The 12,681-nt window shown below is 35.4% G+C and overlaps 1 protein-coding gene across 1 annotated transcript in view; it reads right to left on the minus strand.

Moving 5' to 3' along the window:
• The window catches only part of CCDC7 (coiled-coil domain containing 7), a 443,154-nt gene that overhangs the window by 398,608 nt on the left and 31,865 nt on the right, over positions 1 to 12,681 (minus strand). The window contains exons 4-6 of the mRNA XM_044226418.1: positions 7,905 to 7,925; positions 7,560 to 7,592; positions 513 to 676 (exon numbers count right to left, since the gene is read on the minus strand). Of these exons, the coding sequence (XP_044082353.1) occupies positions 513 to 676; positions 7,560 to 7,592; positions 7,905 to 7,925 (218 nt within the window). The remainder of the gene's footprint in view (positions 1 to 512; positions 677 to 7,559; positions 7,593 to 7,904; positions 7,926 to 12,681) is intronic.

Here is a 12,681-nt window from a genome sequence, read left to right on the forward strand (position 1 = left end):
CTAACAACAATCCCATTGGCTACAAGGCATTTGAAATGTGGCTCACATAACAGCAGAATTGATTTTTTAATTAAATGGAACTCAATTTTAATTTTAGTAGCCACATGTGACTAGTGACTACTGATTGGACAGTGCCATTTCAAACTATTAAAAATTTTGGGAGACAAACCATAAGAGACTCTTAATCTTACAAACAATCTGAGGATTGCTGGGGGAAGGGGAAGAGGGACAGGGTGACTGGGTTATGGACATCAGAGAGGGTATGTGCTATGGTGAGTGCTGTGAATTGTGTAAGCTTGACAATTCACAGACCTATACCCCTGGGGCAACTAATACATTATGTGCTAATAAAAATAATTTAAAACCAAAATTTCACATAGAGCAAGCTGCCTATTAGATTTGATTTAGAAACTTTATGTACAGTATAATATCTGAACCATTATCTTACACACATTACTAATTATACAGCCACTCATGGCTTCAAATTCTATTAACTCTTATATTTCACTTACTTGGCTTTAGACAATGGGGCTCTTGAGCATTTAGTCCGTTGTTGAAGGAGATTTTTCAGTTCTTCTAGTTTTTGCACTTGCTTTACTACTTGTGCAATGCTTAAAGTGACTGTTTGGTCAGGAGTTGGACACTCTGCCTCTAAAAAGGTTTGATCTTTACTTATCTAAAATGGTAAGATTAGCCAGTTACTTAGGAAATACCCATTTTGCTCCTATACCTCAAAGAAATTTCATCATTTGTTTATTTCCTATATTTAAATAACTTTTATAATACTCTTATCTATAGCCATAATCAAATACTGCTATTTCATAAGTATAATTTTGAGTAATTACCTAACAACAGAATTATAGGTAAGTGTTGACTTACATGTCAAAACTCAAATCCAATCTTCGGTTTATTATTTTAATATATAAGAATTTTAAGCAAGTTTCATAACGATTGAAACAGGATCATTTAAGGGTAATTCAAAATACTTACAAGAGAATTCTAAAGTAATTGCTTCCCCAAAATCCTAAGAATAGTCTTACTTAAGATAAATATGGAAAGACATTAATTTGCTCTCAAAAGTAATACCTTCTATTAACTCCCAGAAGTTAATATATAAAAATCTATGAAACTGGCCTTCCTTGGTCTGTTTGGGAAGAACAAAGACCCATAGGCCAACCTACAGAATAATGAGGAATCAGGAGAATCAGTAAGATCCACAGAATAATATGATAGACCATAACTGATATTCTAAGTATTAACTCTGCTTAAACAAAGCTGAGCAAGATGAGTGCCTCCCAGCTTAAAAAAAAAAAAAGGCACAATTAAAGAAACACAGAAACAGCCAATAATATGGAGACATAAACAAGCAGAGTAGCAAAAAAAAAATTTTTTTTCTTTTTTAACAAAATGGCAGAGATTCACCCATGTATATATACACTGCCAACTTTAATGATGGGAGGGAAAGTGGAGAAGAAGAAGAAGAAGAGGAGGAGGACAAAGAGAAGGAGGGAGAGGAGGAAAGGAGGAGGGGGAGGGAGAAGAGGAGGAAAAAGAAGAAGGAAGAAGAAGAAAGGAGGAGGAGAAGGAGAAGGAAGAAGAAAAGAAAAGAAGAAGGAGAAGAGAGAGAGGAGGAGGAGTCATCGTCATCATCGTCACCAAGACATAGCCTAAAACCTAGCAAAAAGAAATTCTAGCAATGGGATTTAAAACAGACTTCATTTAGTAACACCTACGTGTAATGGAATTAGGATATAATAGCAGGAAGTATATACCGGGCAATGAACCAGAAGTCTGAAATTCAGGGATGCGGAACCAGTGGAAGGGAAATAGGAGATGTATGGAAACTCTATGGACAAAGGCATGATCCCAAAGAGGGGACATAATTTGGTGTATCAGATATATTGCCAATTCATAAATGGAGTTTAAAAGTGATGTAGCAATAGCCAGTTATCAATTTATTGCCTTTCATCTAAAAATCCATTCTTAATTGTCCTGCTAATAATAGCGGAACATTTCTCTCTTGACAGGTATCATGTTAACCCTTTAATAGAGGGTCCTAGACACTACAGAAAGCAGCAGCTTTCTTCCTAAGTCTGTCATCTTTCTCTGCTTAATCTGAAGACACTGCTAGGTATACCTCGTAAAGCTCAGCCCAGAAAGTTTCAACAGCCCCACCCCCATATGTATCTTCCTCACAAGGTCCCTAGCATGACTTCGCTTGGGCAGCTTCTCCCAGAAATTCTTAGCAAAATCTATCAGTGTAGAACCTCCCTCTGGGAAACTTTCCAGCATACCACCCTTGTGGTATGCTAGAGGTACACTACCTCCCTGGAAGATGGCTTTTCCTAGCACCATAGCACCAATGTACTGCCATCATGGTCAGCTTCCTAGTAAATCCCAGTTCCACCAACATGGCACCCCAGCAAACTTCTCTGCCACTTGGTGGTGACAGCTGCTCCTTCTTCACAAGGTATGGACATTAGTGGTCCACAAGGTGTGGACCTCCTGAGTTAGGGAGAGGGTTAGGGTAGGGCTATTGACATTTGTTCTTTCCTTAAGTGCTATGTTTCCATCCTATCAGTAGAGGCTGCTCTTTATACCCTCTATCCCTGTATCTTTTAGAGTTGTCTTTATCACTTTATAGGTATTCTCCTGTTTTAATAATTCTTTATGTTAAACTTTCCCTATTCAGATTACTGTGTAGTTCTCGTCTTTTGATCCATCCCTACCCTGTATTTCTCATTAAGAATTCAATTTAAACGTAAGTACTTTCTGGGAGAAGAAATGATGTCACAGAACTAAAGGAATGTGGAATAGATGATGAGATTATAGGCTATAAGATTTCATCAAACAGACATACTGGACACAGGTTCCAGCAGAACAACTCTGAAGCTCATAGGCTATATGCCTATCCTACATTTCTCTGCTATGGCTCACATACATTATGAAAGCTTTCACGTGTATCTTGTTAATGCAACCTGATGACAAGCATATAAAACCTCACCAGCATGTACTAACAATAAAATGTGTCAGCAATAAGTATGATATTATTCAACAATACTCAGATCTTAGTGTACATAATAATCCTCTAACAAATCCTATTAAAAAGGCAGATTCCTAACTTATACACACACAAGAAAACTTTAACTCAGTAAGTCTGACTTGGAATTCTGAAATGTGCATTTGTAACAGGTATCTTGGGTGATATTTAAATATGATCCAACAAATATATTTTAAGAAACACTCAACAAAAGGCAGAAGATAATACAAATACTTAGGCAATGTATCAGATACACCAAATTAAGTAACTATTCAAAAGAATTAATTATGGATCTAAAAACTGAAAAATTTAGATTCTAGATTAGATATTTACTGAAGATTCCTCTTGGTGAACATGAATGTATAAATCAGGATTTCAGGAATACCAGAAATCACAATAACTGGCACTAAGGTGTAGATAGTAGATACAGAGAAAAATAGACATGCATGATAACTATTTAGTTTATAAAATCAAAAGGACTCAGGAATGTACTGAATATTAGGAAATTGAGTTGTCAAGGTAAATCACCACACTTCTGGTTTACCCAACAGGATAAATACTACTGCCATTCACTAAGATAGGGAATACTGGAAGAGGTAAAAGTTTAAGTGTAAAAAATTCTTGGTTTTACCAGTTAGGATGGCTAAAATTAACAGGTCAGGAAATGAGAGGTGTTGGTGAGGATGCAGAGAAAGGGGAACCCTCCTTCACTGTTGGTGGGGATGCAAGCTTGTGCAGCCACTCTGGAAAACAGTATGGAGGTTCCTCAAAAAGTTTAAAATAGAGCTACCATATGACCCAGCAATTGCACTACTGGGTGTTTACCCTAAAGATACAAATGTAGTGATCCAAAGAGGCAGGCTGAATGTTTATAGCAGCAATGTCCACAATAGCCAAACTATGGAAAGAACCTAGATGTCCATCAACAGATGAATGGATAATGAAGACGGAATAAATAAATAAATAAATAAATAAATAGGATATGGTGTGTATATACAATGGAATACTATGCAGCCATCAAAAGAAATGAAATCTTGCCATTTGCAATGACATGGATGGAACTAGAGGGTATTACACTGAGCGGAATAAGTCAATCAGAGAAAGACAATTATCGTATGATCTCTCTGATATAAGGAATTTGAGAGGCATGGCAGGGGGTCCTGGGGGAAGGGAAGGTAAAAATGAAACAAGATGGGATTGGGAGGGAGAAAAACCATAAGAGATTCTTAATCCCACGAAACAAACTGAGGGTTGCTGGTGGGTGGAGGGAGTCAGGATAGGGTGGCTGAGTTATGGAAATTGGGGAGGGTATGTGCTATGGTGAGTGCCGTGAAATGTGTACGCCTGATGATTCACAGACCTGTACCTGGGGCAAATAATACATTATATGTTAATTTTTTAAAAATTCTTAGTTTTTATTCATTGGGTTTGAGGTGAAATAGTCCAGAGGAGTTCAGAAAACTGTTTTGAGCAAGAAGTGTCTATTTCTAAATTACCATTATAAAGGTAATTCTTAAATGGAAAAAACTGGTTGAGGTTGCCTAGGGGGAGAAGTTTAGAGTAAAGGGGGAAAAAAGGAAGGCACAGAATGAAATCTCGAAGCACTCCAATATTTATTGTTTAGAAAAGGAAGGTGCTATAAAGGAAACAGCTAAGGAGGTAAAACAATGGCCAGGAAAGTGTAATTCACAAAATTCAAAGAAATAGTGTTTTTAAAATGAGGAAATGTCATTTTGGCAGAGGTAAAATGTCAACTATGGCTGAGGTAAAGAAAACTGCATATTGAATTTAATAACATAAAAATTGCAGAGAGCCATACACAATGTTTTCTTTGTTATGGAGAAAGAATCCAGTTGGGGTAGACTGAGAATGCTTTGGAAGAAGAGTATATACAGTAAATTGATTTCAAAAAAATTTAGCTCTGAACCTGTAAAGTATGACCCTAAGCTAAACTGTTAAAGTTTTTATAGAAATCCACAGACAACTTAAGTGTTTTGATAGCCTTAGTTGGCTCTTTCAAGGACAGAATGCTCAGATTAACCTCCTCACTAAGTGCGTATTTACCAGTTAACAATTTTTTTTTATAAAATACCCAACTAGTTTCATTGTTCCTAAACTATCTGCAAGGCTTTTCTCTCCTCTCTTTTTTAAAAAAATTTTTAAGGGGCACCTGGGTGGCTCAGTCTGTTAAGTGACTGCCTTCGGCTTGGGTCATGATCCCAGAGTCCTGGGATCGAGCCCCGCATCAGACTCCCTGTTCGGCGGTGAGTCTGCTTCTCCCTCTGCCTACTACTCTGCCTACTTGTACTCTCTATCTGTCAAATAAATAAATAAATTTTTTTAAAAATTTTTTAAAGATTTATTTATTTGAGAGAGAGAGGAAGAACAAGGGGAAGAGCAGAGGGAGAGGGAGGAGAAGCAGACTCCCCACTGAATGGAGAGCCCCAAACGGGGCTGGATCCCAGAACCCTGAGATCCTGACCTAAGCAGAAGGCAGACACTTAACCAACTGAGCCACCCAGGTGCCCCTTCTCTTCTCTCTTTTATAAATCTCGGGTTGTGCCTTTATCCCCAATAATATCTAATAATTATTTCCCTTGTAAGCAAATATGCATACAAAGTCGTTCTTTAAAAATTGGTTATGAACGGCAAAAGAGAAACAGGTCTATAACTTGAGGGAATGCTGCATCAATTAGAGAGATATGAGCATATGTAAAACCTGAAAGGAATGACACAATTGATTAGGAAAAGTTTAGTATATAAGAGAGAATGACTGATCAAATTTCTTAAGACCCAAAACAAGTAAGAGAATGAATCTTATGTAGAAAGAAGAAAAATATCTGCTTAACGAGAGCAAAGGAAGATAGAATGAGCATGGATATAAAGAAATTTTTGTTTGGTAGCAAACTGAAAGAGTTCTAACCAGTGGCTTGCATTTCAAGCATTTTAAGTGACTGGCTGACTGAAAATGAAAATGGGACAGAGGGAGTGTGGGATTGAGATGATGGATGAAAAGGACTGAAATTCATTTTGGAAATGCAAAGGAATTGCAAGGCAGTATTTGGAATAATTATGTTTGAATAACTGTGTCACTTTCTTCATCAGTGTTTCACAGCTAAGCTAAAGGCCCAAAGAGTAAATAACTGCATTTATTCAAGGCTAAATTTTTTAGGCTAGTGAAATGAAAAAAGCAAGAGATAAAGAAGAGTAGGAAGTTAAGAAATTCACTGTTATTAAGGACATATGTTCCAAGCTGAAAAGAAAAATGAGTAAAAAGACTGAGGAAGGTTAAGGTATAAATGAACTAATGGTCTTGATAAAGTCAAAGAGTGGCCAGAATAGTATGTAAATAATAACTGATAAGATAAAAATATGTAGTTCAAGAATAAGTTGTCTGAATTAGTGATTTTAAAATAAAGCAATTTGTTAATGATAAGGTCTAGAGTATCACTAGAAGTGAGGGCCAAAGGTAAAGAAAGAGATTAGTTCTGGGGAGATGGGGAGTCAAGGAACTGAGAGGCTAGGATTTGGGGTAGGTCTTCATATTGACAGGATTAGGTACAAAAAGAAGAAAGTGAGACAAATCCATGTATAAAACAGAATAAAAAGAAGTAGCAAGATGAAAGAAAGAAGGCAGAAAACAAGCTGGATTGTTCAAGTTGCAAAGTATGCATTTTATAAGAAGGGAGAACAGTGGACTTCACCTCAATCCTACATCTCTGGAAAGATAATGACCCATCTATCATAGGCAAAGAAGAGCTACTAACACTCTTCCAATGTTAGCCATATCTATCCTAAAGCAAAGGGTATATACAGACCATAAAAGTCTACTCTGGAGCCAAAGGTAAAATAAGAGGGTGCTAGGAGACAGTTACAATTTCTATCCTTACTTTTTAATTTTATATCCCAAATAAATGACCTTATTTAAAGTGCTTGGGATTCAGTGGTACTTAATTGGACTAAACCATGAGCACAACCAACGGAGAACAAGAATCATTCTATAAATCACTGAGGCTACCCTAGAATCATTCTGCTATATTAATAGCATAAATTCTTTTCCAAAATAGAATTAAAAACCCTTAAGATTAGAGAATACTAGCTTTCAAAATGGTCATAAAACATCTGAAAATCTAAAAAAAAATCATTAAAATAACATTAAGTTTAAAGAAAACCAAATATAATTTTATAAGTAAATATATTATACATCCTTTTTTAAAATACAGGAGAAATATTTAAGTTGCTAAGTTTTCTCTTGTCATTCTTTTATGTAAATTAGTAAAAATGATAATTAAATTTCCATTATTTAATTTTAGGAGAAAGAATGTGTCAAACAGAGCATTCCAGATACACGTAGGAATGTATATGTAATCACTGAGAAACATTTTGCTCTACCCATTTGTTCCTTCTCTACCTAAATTAAAAGATTATAAATAATGATTATTCAAAATTTTTTTATTTCAAATAGATTTTCAGATGAGACAAAATAATTTAATTTACAATTAAGAAATGTTATACTTACCTCTTCCATATGATTGACCTGTCGCTGAAACCACTTAAAAAAAAAAAAGAAATACTTATTGGCAAGCTATTCAAACATATGGGTACACATGAGTGCATTTGTATGTGTATGTGTGTGTGAGTTATCTATGAAATATTCACCCTGAACCAACATCATTATCATTTAACCTAGGGTTCAGAATGGAGCTAATGCAATGTACAGCTCGAACATAACATTTTTTAAATATACATAGTAACAAGTTTGGGAGTTCTTTTTATTTCCTCAAAGCTTAGAAACCTCTTCCCCATTAATATGTATTTCTGTACTAAATGTTAGTAGGCTTAAACTGCAATATATTAAACATACCTTAAAAAGAGATTCCAAAATCTGGAAAATAAAAGTTTTAATTAAAACATTTAAAAATAAGAATTCTTCACAATGTATAATGTGATATCTCTATAATTCTCAACCAGAAAAATGCAAATTACAAATTACTAGAACTATAAATCTATAATCCAAAATCATAATTTTCATAATTACAGTTTTTGTATATCTTGCATAGACAACTCAATTCTAGAAAAATTTTCATCTCTATAGATCTATATTAGGATAGCCCAAATAATTCACATATATGATTTCATATATTTTCTTAATATAGGTAAAGAAAAAAAAAGTAGTCCTCTTGGAAGAGATTTTTTTCATATAACAGAGAGTATGGTAATAAAAAGCATTATCATAAGAACATTATCTCTTCAATATGACTTTGCTCTGATAACAGGCCTAAAAAAATAAAGCTATAAAATACTATACTATTACCTGATATTTTCAATGGAAAATGCAAAAAAATGGTTTGGGAGATTGTGACAAAAATGAATATCCAAAATACCAACACTTAGAAAATGTAATGTTAGAATGATTATGCTTGCCACACAAAATAAAAGCCTATTCTATCACATCGAGGTAAAAGTCTTTAACCACTTTGTTGAAGAAAAATATTACTACATTCATTCAGGCAGTTAAAAAAAAAGTTGCTCAACTAAAATAATCAGGCTACTCTAAAATCTCTCTTCTGCCACACTAACTCTCAAGCAATAATTCAAAAATTGTGGTCCCAGAGTCAAAAGCAACAGCATCACCTAAACAAAGATATTTGTTTGTGTAAATTTGTGTAAAATTGTGTAAAAAATGTAAATTATTTTAAAGATTTTATTTATTTATATGACAGAGACACAGCAAGAGAGGGACACCAGCAGGGGGAGTGGGAGAGGTAGAAGAAGGCTTCCCACAGAGCCTGATGCGGGGCTGGATCCCAGGACCCCGCAATCATGACCTGAGCCAAAGGCAGGCACTTAATGACTGAGCCACCCAGGCACCACAGAAAATGTAAATTCTTAAGCCCGACCCCAGTCAAATGAATCAAAAGCCTGGCAGTACGGTCAGCAATTTGTGTTTTAACTAGCCCTCCAACTGATTCTGTTGCATGCTAAATTTTGAGAATCCCTGTGCTAAGTCATAAGAAATCAGAAATCTAAGCAAAAAGGGCTGAGATCCTCAAGAAAATATACCAAAGTAAATAAATATCCAAGTCTGAAGGAAAATAATTTCAGCTACATAAGGATTTAGAAACTAATGTTCACTGAGGCATCCTACCTTGGAATAAACTCATTCTTCCCACTATCAACAGAGATTCCAAGGTTCTCAAAACCTCTTTTCCTATCTCAGAAGATGATGAGAAACCATCATATATCCGTTCACCCATTCATTAGAGCCAGAGTTTAATTAAACCTTAAATAAACCGTTTAAAACACTAAAAAACCGTTTAAACCACTGGAGAACAAAGGCTTTCTCAACTACTGAGAAAAACATCAGTTCTAGTAATGTTGAATCCAGAACATTATTGGTAAAGTGGAAAATGAAAACTGATCAGAAGTGAGAAAATCAGTTTTAGGCAAATACTAAAGAGAAAGAGAAAATTCTATGAAAATGTGGAAGAACATATATGAAGTACCCCAGGAAAATATTAAACTTCCACCATTCTAATTTTAAAGATATTATCATGTAAGTGTGAAGCCAAAATAAAATTTATTTTTTTAATTTATTTATTATTTTTATTACTTTTTATTATTATTTTAAAATATTTTCAGAAATTCTAAGGTTCAGAAACGGTTTCACCACACATTCTAACCTAGCAAACAACAAAATTTATTCTTAGAAAATTAAACACAAGAAAAAAACTATAGGCAAGGTAACCAGTAAAAACCCTATTCTTTTAGTTTCAACTTTTTCTTTAAATTCCAATTAGTTAGCATATAGGGTCGTATCAGTTTCAGGAGTAGAGTTTAATGATTCATTACTTACATGTAACACCCAGTGCTCATCACAAGTGCCCTCCTTAATGCCCATCACCCATCTGTAATCCATCCCCTTGTCCACCTCCCCTCCAGCAACCCTGTTTATTCTCTATAGTTAAGAGTCTGTTTTAGGGTTTACCTCTTTTTTTTCCCCCCTATGTTCATCTGCTTCATTTCTTAAATTCCACAAATGAGTGAAATCATATAGTGTTTGTCTTTCTGACTCACTTATTTCACTTAGCATAATGTACTCTAGTTCCATCCATGTTGTTGTAAATGGCAAATTTTCATTATTTTTTATGGCTGAGTAATATCCCATTGTGTATATATACAACAAGTTCTTCATCCATTCATCAGTCAATGGACATTTGGGCTCTTTCCATAATTTGGCTACTGATGATAATGCTGCTGTAATATAAACATCAGAGTGCATGTCTCCCCCCTTCAAATTAATATATTTTTTTAATTCTTTGAATAAATACCTAGTAGAGCAATTGCTAGATCATAGGGTAGTTCTATTTTTAACTTTTTGAGGAACTTCTGTGTTATTTTCCAGAGTGGCTGGCCCGTCTGCCCTCCCACCAACAACGTAGAAGTGTTCCCCTTTCTTTGCATCCTCCCCAACATCTGTTGTTTCTTGTATTGTTAATTTTAGCCATTTTGACAGATGTGAGGGGACATCTAATTGTAGTTTTAATTTGTATTTCCCTGATGATGAGTGATATTGAGCATCTTTTCATGTGTCTGTTAGCCACCTGAGTAAATAACCTATTCTTAAAAAAATTGTGGCTAATGGGGCTGGCACTCAATGCTGCTATCATAAAATGCTTCCTAAGGAGAAGATAGCATGGTATTTTTTAAAGTGAAATAATAATCTGTAACTAAAATTCCAGATAGGCATATGGTATCACTGAAGCCAAGAGAAGTCCTGAAGGACTGGCAGCTTTTGCCTGGCTTCATGTAGCTCAAAATTCTCTCAAGGCAAAAAGAAACAAAACCAAACCAAAACAAAAGAACCAAAAAATAAATAAATAAATAAATAATAAGTGGAGGCCATTCCTCACCATTGAAAGGCAAATAAACAAACCACAGCTCCCTGGAGCTGTTGTGGCAAATAATACACATGTCAACAGCATAGAAGAAAAAGCTGGGTAGAGAGTTACTTTTGAAAAAAAGGATTTTGAAAAGATCCCATATATAAGGGGGAATCCTAATAAGCCATGCATTTGCCCAAGCCAGGACTCATGCTTAGAAAATATCTGAGTAGACACTAAACTCTCACATTTGGTTTATCTTTAGCTCAGATCAAGCAGAAAATGAAAGCTAACTCAAGATTTGTAAACAGCCCAGCTAAACTCTGAAGGAGTGCCCCAACACAAAGCCAATCTTGAAGGAACAGGAAATAATTTTTTCTCCTTTTCCTTTTTTTTTCTTCTTGTGGCTCAATGCATTTAAGGAAATCTTTTCAAATCCATCAACTAACCATAAGCAATAGGAACAGAGGCCTGAGAGACAAAATATTTAATCAAGGAATACAGACTTCCAAAATAGCTTAGACTTCTGGTTTCCAACCCGGCATGCAGAGAGCCTGGATTAGTCAGTCACTCTGCCCTAACAAGAAAAATTGAATGAACTAAAAATGAACAACTGTTCTTGTATCTATCACAGAATTGAGATCACTGAGCAAATCACATCACCAAAAATTAAAGAGACAAACAGATGATCCTGAGAAGCAGAAATTATCAGAGCTGAAATCCATGAGAACAAACCTCCACAGGAACTAGCAGTGAGATAAGAAAACCCAAGCTGTAAATGAACTGCTGGAAGCCCACAATGGACAAGTTCAAGAGTCAAAAACTTCAGTGGGAAAAGGTTTGAGGAGTTTCTTTAAAAACTAAGCATACTCTTTTTTTTTTTTTTAATTTATTTATTTATTTGACAGATAGAAAGAGAGAGATCATAAGTAGGCAGAGAGGCAGGCAGAGACAGAGAGAGGGGGAAGGAGGCTCCCCACTGAGCAGAGAACCCGATGTGGGGCTCAATCCCAGGGTCCTGGGATCATGACATGAGCTGAAGGCAAAGGCCTTAACCCACTGAGCCACCCAGGCGCCCCTAAGCATACTCTTACCATAATACCTAGCAATCTTTGGTGTTTAACCAAATGAGTTGAAAATTTATGTCCAGTCAGTGAAGCACCTACCTTCAGCTCAGGTCATGATCCCAGGGTCCTGAATGGAGCCCACATAGGGCTCTTTGCTCAGCAGAGAGCCTGCTTCTCCCTCTCTTTCTGTCTGCCACTCTGCCTACTTGTGCTCTCTATCCCTCTACCAAATACATAAAATCTTTAAAAAAAAAAAAAAAAGACAGAGAGAAAAGAAAATGTATGTCCATACAAAAACCTTCACACAGATGTTTACAGAAGCTTTATTCATAATTACTAAAACTTGGAAGCAAAGAAGGTGTCATTCAGTAAGTGAATGGATAAACAAAGTGTGGTACAACTATACAATAAATCACTGCACCAAAAAAAAAAGTTGGCAATCCATGAAAAGACATGAATGAATCTTAAACGCATATTACTAAGTCAAAGAAGCCAACCAAAAAAGATTATACACTGTATGATTCCAACTATATGACATTCTGGTAAAGGAAAACAAAAGACATAAAGCTATCAAGGGTTGATAAGGAAAAGAAGATGAATATGTGGAGCACATGGGATTTTTAAGGCTGTGAAACCATTCTGTATGATACTGTAATTGTATCATTTTACATTAGTTAAAACCCATAGAATG

Source organism: Neovison vison, chromosome 12 (assembly GCF_020171115.1).
Source record: "Neovison vison isolate M4711 chromosome 12, ASM_NN_V1, whole genome shotgun sequence".
Classification (NCBI taxonomy): domain Eukaryota; kingdom Metazoa; phylum Chordata; class Mammalia; order Carnivora; family Mustelidae; genus Neogale; species Neogale vison.